The sequence below is a fragment of the Aplysia californica genome, unplaced genomic scaffold (genome assembly GCF_000002075.1).
Source record: "Aplysia californica isolate F4 #8 unplaced genomic scaffold, AplCal3.0 scaffold00361, whole genome shotgun sequence".
Classification (NCBI taxonomy): Eukaryota; Metazoa; Mollusca; class Gastropoda; order Aplysiida; family Aplysiidae; genus Aplysia; species Aplysia californica.
Window position 1 is genome coordinate 354,230 of NW_004797631.1, and position 15,632 is coordinate 369,861.

The 15,632-nt window shown below is 39.9% G+C and overlaps 2 protein-coding genes across 2 annotated transcripts in view; one reads left to right on the top strand and one right to left on the bottom strand.

Moving 5' to 3' along the window:
* Positions 1-15,632, bottom strand: part of LOC101846437 (tubulin epsilon chain) — a 35,177-nt gene that overhangs the window by 10,417 nt on the left and 9,128 nt on the right. Inside the window, exons 5-6 of the mRNA XM_005103169.3 lie at positions 15,036-15,151; positions 13,824-13,945 (exon numbers count right to left, since the gene is read on the bottom strand). Coding sequence (XP_005103226.1) covers positions 13,824-13,945; positions 15,036-15,151 — 238 coding nt within the window. The remainder of the gene's footprint in view (positions 1-13,823; positions 13,946-15,035; positions 15,152-15,632) is intronic.
* Positions 963-8,554, top strand: LOC101846225 (tripartite motif-containing protein 2). Its single transcript, XM_005103168.3, has 2 exons — positions 963-2,975; positions 6,738-8,554. The coding sequence occupies exons 1-2, from the start codon at positions 1,188-1,190 to the stop codon at positions 6,771-6,773; spliced, it is 1,824 nt and encodes a 607-aa protein (XP_005103225.1). The 5' UTR covers positions 963-1,187; the 3' UTR covers positions 6,774-8,554.

Genomic DNA, 15,632 nt, shown 5'->3' on the forward strand with positions numbered 1-15,632 from the left:
AAAAAAAAACAACCAACCCCGAACAACAAACAAAATATGAATCGAACTTTGGCTTCGACAGAGCAGCACCCCGGGAGACTTAACCATACATCGCTATCCCTTTATCCCTTTTTCTATAACGCATACACATGCGGCTCACGCGCACGCACACACACACATACACGCACGCACGCACTAACGCACACACACACACACACACACACACACACACACACACACACGCAAGAGTGGGAGGTAGATTAGCGGGTGCTCTGGTGTGGTTTGCTCTTTCTTTCCTATCAAACATCTATCGTCCTTACCTCTCCGCCTTCTTTTTTGTGTATGTTACTCTCTTGTAACACATATCTTCGGCACTTATATGACCTTATTGTGTTGCAAGTGCCGTAAAACTTACTCAAATTAAAAACTAAGATCATTCGCGCGTTATGTCAAGTTCCAGCAGTCGAGGAAAATGGGGAAATTGGGGGTGGGCAAGGAGATTAAATTAAGGCTCCTTAGGGTGGGGTGGTAGTTTATAATTCATTTTTTAAAAATGTAGACTACACGTACATATCACACTGTAAAAATAATGAAACAAATTTTTTTTACAATATACTCATCCATATTACGCAACGTAATAATAGATTTATGCGTAATAACAAAAATAAATGTTAGGCCTAGAGGCTAGGATGATGTACATAATATGTAGTTTAACTTTAATTGTCTCAAGAGCGCGCGAGCGGGTGACGAGGCGCCGCCCCCGCGTTGAGTCATCAATCGATAAGACGCTATTAATAGACTTTTACGCTGTTGATTTGACTATACATACGACAGGGGAAGCAGACGAAAACTGTCTTAGTTTCAGGCTACTTAACTACTATATCGCACGAATGCATTGTTTGCAAAGGAATGTGACAAATTCTGCTGTTGAAATGCTACCAAAAAGTCGATTTCAAATGAAACATTTGAAACATTTTCGGCCCGCCGTACCATAGTCCGCGATTGGCGGAACAGCTTCGATCGCGCCTCTTCGCAACGTCACATGAAATTTGAAAACGGAAGTTTACGGAAGTAGCGAATAGCGAAAGGGAAATCCCAAAACACAACACTGCTGACTGCTGTATCACTGTTGTGTGTGTAACTGTTTCGTGTGTTTTAGTTTCCGAGGGGCAATCCAACAAGCTGGAACTCGATACGACACAGCAAGAATGTCTGTTGTAAGCTTGAGGACTCAGATTCGGGAGGATCATCTTACGTGCTCCATATGTTGCGAGGAATTCAAAAACCCGAAGGCTCTTCCGTGTTTACACACTTTCTGCGCAAATTGTTTGAGAGACTACGTGGTGGGAAGAGGTTATGAATCTGTGGGTAGCTTTCCCTGCCCAGTCTGTCGAGCGAATACACAACTGCCTGCTACAGGGGTGGATGGCTTTCCAAATAACCACCTTATGTCCTCGCTTTCCCATACAATGGACAGTGCAAACGGGCGACCTGTGCCTAAACCACGCCGGTCTCTCGGCCAGAACCCTCCCCCACAGTCCACGACGATGAATCAGGAAATAAGGCACAATACCAATACAAACATTAACGTAGATGCTCCTGCCATGAACTACAGACCTGAAGACAACATGTCACTACCACCACCGTACTCCAGTGTGGCGGACACAAACCCTGCAGCTGATTCTGTAAATGTGGTGGATACTTCATCCTGGGATGCCCCACAGAAGTCTAAGGTTTGTTCAAATGATAATGACCCGAGCTGGATGGTGGTGCCTCGAGAACAACCTGCCACAGTTGTGGATCCAGTTTCTCCCGGAGACTTCTGCGTTGTGTCGGTCACTCAGCCCAGTAACATGTCTACAGGTGGAGGCGGTGGAAGTGCGTCTTTTGCACCACAGCCACCGGGGTTTGGGTGGAATTTAGGTGCTCTAGACCAAGTTCCCATGAACTCAGGGGTGCCAACGCCGACTCAAAGAGGACCCGAGTTCAACACTGCTAGAACAGTCAACACTCATGACCCTGCCATGGCTGTGAATCCACAGAGCTGGCCCAGCAGACCTAACCCTCCCGTACCGGCCCAGTCAGCGCCGCCTCTGTATCCTACAGTACCGCAAGGGTCAGAGTTTTCATCTACGGCTTGCACAGAGAACCTCATGCTTCGATTTGGTAAACAAGGATCCAGCGTGCGGGACTTCTTCAAGCCTGTGGGTCTGACAGTGAGCAAGGAAGGATGTTACATTATTTCTGACAACGGGGGAGAGCAGAGTAGAATTTTTATCTATAACAGTGGTGGGGAACTGACTGCTGCTTTCAAAACTGGCTACCGTGTCAAAGATGTTACTATGACGAAGAAAAATGAAATATTTGCTGCTGTTCAGAGCAACACAGCAGCTTTCCGTCACTTCACGCTGGGAGGCCAGCTGAAGGGGGAGTATGGGAAGTTCTTTACATACGAAGCACCGTGTGGAATTGCTGTGTTGAGTTCAGGCGGAGCCGTGGTGACAGGGACTCAGAATCACTCTGTTTATGTTTTGACCGATCAAATGAAACTGGCCACGAAATTTGGACGTAAGGGAAATGGAGACGGATATTTTTTGTCACCTGCTCACGTAGCGGTGGATTCTAAAAATCACATCATCGTCACGGATAAACAGAACAATTCGGTGCAGGTGTTTAACGCGGAGGGAAAATTTAAACTGCGGTTCAACGCGACAAGAAGTGGTCAGCTTCAAGCACCACTCGGCGTATGTACGGATAACAAAGACAATATCATTGTAGCCGATAGTGGAAACGGGAAAGTGGAAGCGTTTTCTTCGCATGGTCGCTGGCTGAGCACTGTGGTGAGGAACACCCATGAACTTGGCGAAAAAGTGAAACCAGTGAACGTGGCCGTGACCCCAACAGGAAAAGTGGCTGTGTTGCTGAGAGGGCCATATTTTGCAGAGGTGCGGGTGTACACATCCCATCATCAACAAATCTCCCAGGAGGAAGGCCCTGTAAGCTACTCTGCTGTCTGGTACTCAAAGTGATTGCTCTAGTCTAGATGTTTTGTTTGGTGTGCCTCTAGAGTATCACTATTATTGCTGTGATTGCTATTATATATATAGGCCCTATATGAAACATTGAGTTCAATATTATAATTTTGTTGTTACCCTATAGATTTTCACAGGTTCATAATGCCAATTTTTAATCCACAGTGTCTTTTTAACTAGGACTGCCAAAAGTTCTTAGTGTTATAATGACACACAGATTTTTTAGACATCAGAGATTGCTGCTGGAATCACAGAGTGCCTTCACAATTCACAAGGAACACTATGTCTAACATCTGGAATAAATCGTAGTCTTGATTCTTTTCTTTTCGTACATTGGCAAAACCTGGCAGTAAGCAAAGTTGGCGGTACAACGGGGGGGGGGGGGGGGGGGGGGGGGGGGGCCCAAAGGGGTTTTTTTTTTTTAAAAAAAAAAAAGAAAATACAGCAGAGCGGAAGCTACTGTTTTTTCTCTGTGCTCCATTTTAAATCACATTTTGCTGCTGAATTTTTAATCATCAAAGAAAAACCACAGTTCGAATTTCCCAAACACCTGGGCTGCTGAGAATTGAGTTGGGAGAGAGCCCCAGTTGATTTTTAAAATCATATTTATGAAAGTTTGAAGGAAGAAACCCTTCAGGATAGGACTTTTTATGCTTATCATTTATGTTTTTGTGTGTAATCGATCTATCGCTAATATTTTTAAACATTATCAAAACAAAATATGTTTTAAGTTTACGCTTTGGGGGTTGATTTATAAACTTTAATTTACTAGTCTACAGCGTCTTGCCCGACAACAACAACAGTGTAAGTCTAAGTTTGCATGAATTGTGTTAAAAGTAACTCTCAGAACTGCTTCTTTTAAGCTTGCTTGATATATATATATAATATATATATACAGTTGAACCTGTGTAAGACGGAATCGCAAGGGAGCGGGACAAAAATTCCGTCTTAGACAGGGGAATTTAGGGGGGTGGGGGTGGGGGGTTCAAAGGCCCAGCCGGTGGGATCAAGGATCGCTTGTCCGATCCGCAAGCAGTGGTCAAAACTTCACACCTCTCAGCTGCTATCCTGTCTGATAGTGACATGCGTCAGTCTTACTTATCCAATTACCACCAGTGCCTTTCATTGGACCACTGTTTGACCTATCAAAAACAGAAACGTTTGAACATCTCCTCTGCTTCAAATCAGGGCTGAGTGGGCAAAGCATTTTCCGTCTTAGACAGGTGAAACCCTCAGAGGGGAGCGGATTTTTCTTTCCGTTTCCGCGTTGGACAGGTTTCCGTTTTATACAGGTAATTAAAGAGGAATGTATCAAGGGGGGAGCGGGGAGATTCCGTAAAGACAGGTTTCCGTTTTACACAGGTTTCCATTAAGGCAGGTTCGACTGTATATATATATATATATATAGATATATATATATATATATAGATATATATATATATATATAGATATATATATATATATATAGATATATATATATATATAGATATATATATATATAGATATATATATATATATAGATATATATATATATAGATATATATATATATATATATATAATTATAATATCTTCTATCGCACCTCGTGACTATTCAATTTAATGCTTCAAACATAGTGATTTCATTTTATGAAAAATTATTTTCATTGATAATACTACTACTACTACATATATATGTAATTTAATGAGTACTTGATGACATGGTGACCAAACAATGTCTCTTGATGTTTTAAGTTCTGACTACTCTATAGAAAAGTCAGCAGAGCTTTTTCACTAATCTATAATTAACAGGTAGTTCTTTATTACTTCACTACATAACACTGTACCTAAGTGTTGTGTGTGTGCATACTGACTCATTCACAGAATGGTTCAAAGACACTTCTATTAAAATGTTCAAAGACTTTTTGAGCTTGCTTTTATTGAACCAAAAGTGAGAATAGAAAACTTTTTCTTTCCAATTTGTCCCTGCCCTGCATCAGTGTGTAGAGTTCTTACTCGTGGTACACATGTTTAGTCAGAGGAATAGTTCATGATTGCTTAAATATTACATAAAATTATATAATGTATAGACTGGATTGGCATTTTGTCATCAGTGCAATATTAATGTGTGTATAGTTGTGCACAAAAGGCTTTAATATTCGGCAACATTTTTTATAATTTGACAAGATTTAATTATTCCGGTGTAGGTTTTTACTTCATTCAGTGCCAGTCTACTTGACAGGCTACCATGATGTTTAAGACTGTCTTGTTTCAGTCAGTACTTGATGGTCTACTGTGATCTTTACTGTTTTTTTTACTTCAGTCAGCTTTTGACGGATGTCTTGTTTCAGTCAGTACTTGATGGTCTACTGTGATCTTTACTGTTTTTTACTTCAGTCAGCTTTTGACGGACGTTCTTCCAGCCCACCTCTTTGCTGACTACTGTTCCACTTGACAATTTGCAATGTAATGATCCTTTATTAACCGTTTCCCACTGTGTTTATACAGGCTTGGGACTGTCGTTGGCCATTACTACCGTAGAATGTGTTATCGTAGTTGACTATTGAATCAATCTGGCCGGATTATGGTAGAAAGCATTATCATGGTAGACTGTTAAGGCATTAAGTGGACTCGCACCCCTTATAAAATCTGTTACTACTATGGTGGAGCAATTTTCAGATAATAATGTACTCTAATGCATGTAATAATAATAATAGAGACAGCATTTTTATTATTATAGCGAAAATCCCCGCTCAACATCAAGTTCTACGCCTTTCCCAATCTATACAATGTACTACATTTTGTAATTACCCTAGCGGACCCGAGAGCATTCTGAAACAACCTCAATTTCCTGGGAAGCATACAATGCAAACGGCCGTTTATGGGCTAAAACACTAACATACTGACAAGATCTTTCGCTGTCTATGGCCGGGTACCCATTCCCTCCTGGGTGAAGTGAGGAACATTCGTGTAAAGTGCCTTTCCCAAGGACGCAACGTCGGGCCCGTGGCTTGAACCCCCGAACCCGCAACCTCAGGATTTATAGAGTCCGGTAGCCTAACCACTCGGCCACCGATGCCAAAGTGTGGAGTCCACTAATATTAAGCTGAACAAGGTTTAATGCAAAAACAGCAGTGAACTGATTGAAAAGGAAATCCCTGAGATTTTTTTTGGTATTAGATTTCTGTTTGCAAACGAACTAAACCAAAAACCTGACTAAACCACAGAAAGTTTGTCAGTCTCGCAAGACTTCACTGCTTAAATTTGGAATAATAATGGCAGCTTAGGTTCTTGCTGAATTTACACGTTTTTTGGGTTGTTTTTTTAAAAGGCACCTTTTTCTGAAATGGGATGCAAAAAGATTAGTTACAGTTTTCAGATTTCAAAAGTTAATGTTCCTTTCATGGCACTATATGATTTTACCGAGAGATGTGATGCTGCGATGCATTTCCTGTTACATATCATGTTTTTTTCTCTTCTTGCATGATTCTAAAAGTCACTGTAACATTGATGCTACTCATTGGGTCTAAACCCCACTATGTCAAGGAACAATGCCTACATCGTACTGCAATACACCCTCTACTGATAATACTGATATTATTGTTGGGATTCATAGATGTCTATTTATATCAAGTGCTTTTGAAATTATCTCTCATCCTTTTTTGTTTGTTTTTGTTTTGCTTTGCAAGCCAAAAGTTTATCTTCTATGTTAGTAATCTCTGACCTTTCACATATATTCATTCTTTCAGTCTCCTTGCCTGAAGATAAGAAGATCCTGTCGCTGAATGCAACATCCCTGCATGGGTATCGAGTTCTTCATTGTTAATCATACTCATCACCATTCCTGATTCTTCCCGCACCGACCATCCCCATCTGATCATGATCTCTGAGTGCAGTGCTGAAATTTTCATCATGTTATAATATTCCCCCACCGTAAGCGATTTTTGATACGGTAAATATGTTTAATGCGTGATATTAAATTGTCATATTACAAAATGACTTAATACTTTATGGGTTTTTTCCGAGAGCTTTGGGTACATGGCAAGGTTTGGTAAAATAGTGACCCAAAAATTTGCCGACAACTCTACATTATTGTATGAGTTTTGACATCAGACGAACCAGTAGATAGGGGTACAGTGTGCGAGTAAGAGCAAAACCTTGTTGGAGTAAAATCTTTGTTGATCAAAGGCACAAGACAATATAATATTCAGTTTGTTGGTTTTCCAGGATTTAAATCATTGCTACTTGAGCTAGTATAGTTAAAGCACTGACAATATAGAAATTGAGGGCGGCTACCACTGTATATAATATACATTTAGTTTTTCACTTAACAAGATTCTCATATTTGTCTATATTATGGACTGTGGTATTAAATATTCTTGGACTTCTACAATATAATATAATTCATGCTTTAAAGAATTTGTTTTGACTATTGTCATAAACATAAGCAATTTTGGCGTTTGTCAACAAATTTTTGGGTTTGCTGTTGTTCGAACAAGTTTCACCATTGCTGGTGTGAGTTTTATCTATGTCTTCTGAAAGCCAAAATAATGATTGAAAAAGCTTGACCGTAAGAAGTTGAGGATAATATTTTAACTTTTATTCTCTCAGAAAGTCTTTTGTCTTTCCAAATGAAGCAAAATAAACGAGTTTTGCGTTTGTTTGAAGACGATCATTAGTTTTAGTGTTTGACTTTGATTGATGTATTGCTCGATAAAATTTTTTGTTGTTGATTAAACGATGAAACCATTTTGCTTTATTGACAATGAATTTGATCGCGATCAGTTGCATCCATACTAGTAGGAGAACGCAAGTAGAGCTTTTTGATAAAATACGAATCTGCACTCTCACATAAGCTTAATCATATTATATAATAGTAGTACACATCCTGTAGGTCTGGGTGGAATATTTAACACCTACAATTTGTTGTTCTCATAGTGTAGTCTGTGATGTTCAGAATCAGGGGGTCCTTTTTCAACAAGCTGGTATCCTGTTGTCTACTATCACATTATATTCATTCATTACATTAATTAGACCTTTAAAAAAATGTCTGTTAAAATTTCATCAAGGTAACACTATCAGCTGTCACTGTAACTGTAAGTCAGATGCTGACCATGGAGCTGGAGTCAAAGCTTGGGGCGGTTCCCCGATGTCCGATACGTTTCTTCATCTTTCATAATGGATACATTGTACACCTTGCAGTACAACGGTAAGCTCGAGAGACTGGCTCACTCCGAACTCACTGTATGTTTTCCAAACAGGTCATGTCTTGACCGTCCAGAAAACTAGCTATGTGCTCTCTCTACAAACCCGAAACTAATGAAGAAACTGATTTTTGTGGGTGATTTTTTTTTTCAAATGAAAAATGCTTGTTCAGTATGTATGGCTGCCGCCATCGTACCAATTTTCTGCAAAATTGGACATGTGTATATTGTTTTTCTTTAGACTTGGCTGTGTCATGTATACTGACAATAATTGGGAGGCGTCGTCGTGAAATCAGGCACTCGTCAAAATAATGAAATCTAACAAATCAGCATTTTTCTGCCTGTTGGGCAATTTTTATGCATTTTTCTTTTTTGGTTTCAACCCTTTTTTGTGTCCACTTTAAAACGCATTTCTGTGAGGATTTTACTGAAAAACGTTTATCATAGACATAAATTATATGTAAATCTGCAGTTTCTGAGGACTCTTTAAAGCCTTGGAAGTCACTAAACTTTTGCGGCCTTTCTCTCTGTAATTTTACTTCTGCTACCCGGGACCTCCTTTGAAGGCAAATACTTCGACTTCTATTCAAGAAAGATGGGTATTTTTAAAATCAAAAGTAAGACAAATGAAGAAGCTTTAAGATGAATACATGTATGTATCATTAGTATCAATAACTCCGTATGTCCCACAATTGACGAGCACCTGATTCCACTGCATTGTGACACAATTTATTGTGCTCATAAATTGGCTGCGGATAATACTTGTACAATGTAACATAAAGTGTGAAGGGTGATTATGGGGATCACTGTGAGCATTGTGAAATGACATGGGCCTTTCTGGCCTGGTCTGGCAGTTTATAGACTACTTTGTCTTTCCACAAGTTGATGTTTACTTATACTACAAATGTACTTTGAATTCTTTTTTGCAGTGAAAGGTATCTTCATGGACATTTTTTCTTTATGTATTACTACACTATAATGTGTTGCATTTTGAGGATATTTTTCCCGACTGACATCATGAACCCAGCCTTCGATTTGCGGAAAATGAGCAATAATTTCAATTTAATGATGGGTGAGACAAGGCTTTCTGATTTCAGTATTAGCATTGTTATGGAAGTATTCAAACTGATGATGTTGTCTTTGCCCTTGTGCACTTTATCCTTTATTTAAGGGAAGTCTATCTCAGTCTACTGTCAGTGCAGCTGTGTTTAAGTTGTACAACACATGCAACACAATTAGATCATACATGTGCCGATGTCTACTCTTAAAAATATTCATTGACCACTGGTTGACAGAACCACAAATTGCTTGGTCTATAATGAGAAAGAAGTTGACTTTTCCCAGCATTTGATAATTGCAAACATCAGACGTTATTTTTATATAAAACAACTGCAATCATGTTCCAAGCATTTTTTAAATAGTTTAGCACACACACACACCGAAATCGGCCAGAAACGGATATTTTTTTGTTTGGATGAATTTAGTTAGTAATGTAATGCAGGTGTATTATAAATATACAGTATAAGTATAACATGGATAAATAGGTCCAACACAGAAGACTCGGCTGTGCCTGCGGTCCCGTTTTTTGTTTCTTCTTCTTTATCTTTGAAGATATATCGCTCGAACTACGGATCCCCCGAACAGCCGAGGCCAGTCCCAACAAATTTGAGCTATCCGCGTTGTTATACTTTACAAAGAATATAAGTGCCTACTGGGTATACAAAAAAAAAATCAGGACCTGAAAATCTCCCCATTATGTGCATGCTGCTTTGTGTAATATGATGTCATATATTTATACTTTTAGGTGCAGCTAAAGCAGAGAAAATAGTTGCTGCCATTTTTTTTTTTTTCAGTTTCTAATTAATACAGGCTACGGTTGTCATTAGTCTTTGTTTTGTCTCCATGAATCGATACTTTGCATTGTCAGAGTGACATAAGTGTTCAGTTTGATTGATCGATTTTTGTGAACCCATGCTGTGAATGATTCACATCATGTACCCTAAAAAGGTCTGAACCCACTGTGGTAATTACAACATTATCCAATGTGCACACGGGTCTATTTATACTTATTTGTTTAATTTAATTATCTTATCAGGAATCTATTTCCTGTGCCAACAGGCAAAAAAATGATGATGCCAGTATGTACATTCATTAGTTTTTTTGGAAAAAGAAACGGATTTGTACATAATTGTTGTACTTTTCTTTTGTTATTCCTTGCTTTGGCTGATACTTTCATAAAATGTATGTTTGAGAGATATGTTATTTGCTGACTGAGCGTGATAGTACATATATAATAAAGTTCTGCTTCTGAAGATGATTTTTGAAACTCAAATTGTCTTTTTTTTTTTTTATTTCTTCGGCATTTCCTTGCTAAATCTTATTCTCTGTCAGTGGGGTAGTTGATGACTTGCAATTTTTCTAGTCCACAGTGCAAGTTTACTGATGTTTACATGTATACAGTGGGTCTGCTTAAAAGTTAAACCGAACACCATTTCCAAAACACCAGTAACCTGACAAAAAATAAAATTCCCTGATTTTTTAATTTTTTATTTTCAGCAACCCCTCTAATATGGTAATACAATAGGTTTAACACCCCTATCAACACTGTTTGGTCATTTAAGAGGCGGGACCTCAGAGTTTAACGTCCATCTCCGAGAGGACTGAGGCCAAGTGGGAAATTCATGTACTGTGCCTTTTCCAAGTGCACAACATCGGACCAAGCAGAGGCTCGAACCCCGGAACCCGCAATCTCATGATTACAAGTCCGGTAGCCTAACCACTAGGCTATCGACGCTACCCCTCTCTTTGAAAACATAGAGCTAAATCAAAGAAAATCCAGCAGTTCCGCAGATTTCAGTTTAAGCTGACTCCATTGTTATATATGTATCAGCCAATATTTGCCTGCTTTTCAATCGAAGCACTAGGCTGTTCCTTGCCTTTGAGTTGAGGCAGTAATATATATATGCCATCTTTTAAAAATCAGAAAAGGTTTGAGGTTTTAAATTATTTTCTCTGCAGGCTAAGATTCCACAGGAAAAGAGTCAAGTTTTGAGATACAGTCGAACTTGTCTTAACGGAATCTTCCCACTCCCCCTTGATAAATTCCCCTTTAATTACCCGTATAAAACGGAAACCTGTCCAACGCAGAAACGGATAGCAAAATCCACTCCCTACCGAGAGTTTTACCTGTCTAAGACGGGAAATGCTTCGCCTGTTCAGCCCTGATTTGAAACAAAATCGCAAGTTTGGTTCCACCAGCTCTAAACTTAACGCCACGCAGTCAGGAGAGGAAGGGGAGTAGGGGTGCAGCGCAATTTGAGGATAGTGATGTTACCCCATCTATCGATGCAGATGGTCAGGGTGGTGTTGGTGTGAAGTCTCACGAGTGCCAGTGAAAGTGCTCGAGTGGCCCTCTAACATGGAACCTTTCATTGGTAAACAGAGGCCAGAGGTGTGAAATTAGTTTGACCAATGCCTGCGGTCCTGATCGTACGGCCAGCCGAGAAAAGAGTTCCTATAATCATTGTTACATGGCATTGGTTGACTGCGTTTGCTACACCGATGGGTGTGGCTAAGAGTGGAAGCAAAGGAGATGCTCAAACATTTCTGTTTTTAATAGGTCAAACAGTGGTCCAATGAAACGCAAGCACTGATGGTAACTGGATAAGTAAGACTGATGCACTATCAGAGAGGACAGCAGTCAACTATCCCTGCGATTTAGCAGGGGAATGCAAAGAAGAAGAAGAAGATGGTTTGAGGCTTCTGTTGTGGCCGATGAGACCAGTTCTAACAGGGAAAAGTTTGCCACATTTTGAAATGAAAAGCTCTACTTAAACTTATATGGATGTGTGCAGCTGGCAGGCTTCTCGTTTGGTTTCAGTCAGCGCTAAATTTATAATCTATAAATAATATTATTACCCCAGCAGACCTGATAGCATTCAGAAACAATCTCAACTTCCTGGGAGACATACACTGCAAGCTGCCATTTTACAGGCACTAAAACAAGATCTTTCACTGTTCATGGCCTGGAACCCATTCACACTTGAGGAAAATTTTGTTAGTGCCTTTCCAAAAGACACAACGTCGGGCATGAAGCTGGAACCCCCGAACACACTAGACTCAAGACATTATGTGAACAGGTAAACAAAAAAGATGGCAATCTGAAAAATATGTGCCATGATGTGGTGGAATCAGGCGCTCATCAAAATTTGGGCACATGGAGTTACAGTAGTCTCCGCCTAAACGCACGCTATTCAAAAGCACGCTCCGCTCATACGCACGCTTTCGTCCTCTGACGGTTTTTTTTACTATATAATTTAGACGTACAAACGCACGGTCACTCCCCCTAAACGCACGCTCCAATCTGCGAAACACGCTGACAGGTAAAGCTTGACTAAGGGAAATTTCACTACGACTACTGTACGATCCGCACAGCTTGCTTAAGACAAGCCTAGAAAACCAGATATTTATTGCGAGACTGCCCCTTACGCCGAACAAAGAGAGTGATGGACAGCATTTTCACACACAACTTTCCTGACACATAGGTCTAGGACTGGTTGATGATATGTTGGGGGGTTGGGGGACTGAAACGTTATTTGATTGGTCACTGGAAATGCATCTCTTTGAGAGGAGGTTTCTGACTGGTGTTTGGGTGACTGCGTGTAGGCTAATGTTTTAATGTTTAGTTAGAGTTAGACCTAAGCCTATGATGCGCAACACTCATGAATGCTCGTTCATGAATTTACTGTCGGGGGTGGTCGCTTGTAAAGCCACGTGGCTGGGCCGTCGTCTCTATGACTATCACCAACAAATTCTTGTTAGGCTATTGGTTCCCGACATTTTATGGTGCATTCATTACATCGAGTCTGTCTTTCTGCCCCCCCCCCCCCCCCCCCAACACACACACACACTCACCCATTCAACGCCTTTGAAGTCTAAACCGCAGTCGGGGAATCTTTTACAAAACAGTCACGTGTCGTCACATTATCGGCCCAAAGTGAGCCCCACCCCAAAGTGAGGTCACTAGAATATCAAGGCAATGAGATGACTGCGTCCCTTCCTCCCTTTGCGAAGGTTCATGTAAACGCACGCTCCGTATAAACACACGCTAAGGAGCCCTCCAGAGTACCGTGCGTTTAGGCGGAGACTACTGTATAAATTCACATGGCAGTGTGTTTTTATGTATGTATGGACATAAAATGTGTCGAGCCCAAAACAAAATTTCGATATTTAGCCAAACTGGTGGAAAAATGCCTGTTTCTTCTATTTCATTATTTTGACAAGTGCCTGATTTCACCACAATGCCTCACATTATATATATATATATATATACAGAACATGAGATGTGAGAAAAGTTAAATGTAAGGAAGTATGGGAATCAGTGTCTGCTGTGTAGCAATTAGGCGCTTTACCCATTGCATGCTGAAGACCTAGTTCGATTCCCGTTTGGGGAAAAAGTAATTACCTCTGTCTTTCTGCTGAGACATTATATCCCTCTCAGTCCAAGTTGGTCCTGACAGGCAGGGTTGAAACCTGCCTCCTGAATGATCTAAATTGTGTTCATAGGGTGTAAAAAACCTTATATAAAGTTCTTAAGATTCTTTTTTTGAAGTGATGGAACGTGATTCTTACCTCCACCCATTGAATGCAGCACAAAGAAACACTGGAGGCAGTCGCAGAACTCGGCCGCCCGCCTGACGACTTCAGAGATCTGCTCCTTGTACTGTGTGCCGTACAAGTGATGCCCCGTGGCCCTGAACCATGTGATGGAAAGTAGAACCCTTTTATTAGCTCAGTTGGTAAGAACAAGAGGAAAAGGAAAAATGAGAGTAAGACATTTGACCAGCTTGCAGAGTTCAATTTAGTTTTTAGCAAGAATTCTGTTTCGGTACTTGCACAAATAAAGGATTTTTTTAAAGAACCAAAGATTAGTTGTCACTAGGAAGTAACATACATGAAAAATAGCAAGGAAGAGAAGGTCTGATCAGCAGTAGTCAAAAGCAAAGCTTCGAAACATGTTGAAACATCATACATAAATTAGAAACACAAAAATGAGCAAATTTCACAGTATGCATGTTATAGCATGGAAAAATCCGTTTCAATAATAAATATATGCCCAAAATTAGCGCATCTTCAAATGTTGTCAAATAACCACAATGCACATCATCAATGAGCTAACCAAAAGATGCAGCGTAGCATTTCATATTTCTGCTTCTGTACAGTACAATGTACCAACATTCCAGCTGACTTGAGTTAAGAGTACGAATAAGAGTGCGTAATGAGATTACAAGAAAAACAAAACAGCACTAGATCAGATGAATGTTAAGAAAAAACCGGCTATAGCATCATGATCATCAAGGCTTCTACAACTATAACTACAACAAAGCTAACCCCAGCTGCCTCCTTACCTGTCGAGAGCAGATTATTCTATTTTTAGATTCAGAAGAGGGAACAACTGCTTGAGACACCATCCCTACAAAAATTTAGGATCTACATCAAAACAGAACAGCATAACCGCCTGAAACACTATTCCTACATAAAATTTATGATCTACATCAGAACAGGCCATAACTGCACTATCCCTACATAAGAATAAGATTAAGGATCAATAACTTGAGAGCTGAATCACGGTGAAACCGGCACTTAAACAGGAAACTAACTTGCCCAATGCATGAGGCACTTAGACGAAAATATTGGCCCAACCCTAAGCAGGGAGAGCCAAAAGTCTGAAGGAACTTGGAGTGAACCTTCAGCGAACTGCAGCTTTCACACAAGCAACTGGGATGTCCATGAAAGATGAACCAGAAGAGAAAGAAGCAGCATCATCAAGGCTGCAGAACCCACCAGTTGTTTCCCGAGCCCGAGACGTCTGTGAGGAGCTGCCTGCAGTCAAACACTTCCCCAAGCGGACCTTTCATCATCTCACTGACCACGCCTTCCTCCATGTCTACAAGCACAGCCTGTGTGTGTGTCAAGGGAAAAAGATTATACAATTGTAACCTGGGATTGTTTTTCCCCCCATTTTTTAAATTCTTGTTGTAACCATTTTGTTTTTTCACGAATGTTGTCAATTCAAAATCTGAGTTGCCCAGTGTTATGTGTTCCAATGAAAAAACATCCCATTTGATGTCTTGTGAACAAATTGAATATTCAAAATTGCTTTAATAAACATCATTAAATTCAAGTTGTTCATGTAATTACAATGAACTATGACCAAGATAGGAAAAAAAAATTCACTTCAATGATTTCACCTAAAAGCTGAAAATTTTAAGACTATGACCATGATGAACAAAAATTATTTATCATAATGATTAAATATTGAACAATTCCTAGACCAAAAAGATTATTTTTTTGTTTTTTGTTCAAATGTTTACAACTGATAACATGGGGTGGACCAGGTTTGTCCTGTGCCTATCTATAAAGGCATGTCTAAAAATCTCC

Bases quoted from the DNA above. Each gene is read 5' to 3' on its own strand.
- LOC101846225 (XM_005103168.3), top strand. From the start codon at position 1,188: ATGTCTGTTGTAAGCTTGAGGACTCAGATTCGGGAGGATCATCTTACG. The intron at 2,976-6,737 runs GTAAGCTACTCT...TCATTCTTTCAG, and splicing joins TCTCCCAGGAGGAAGGCCCT to TCTCCTTGCCTGAAGATAAG.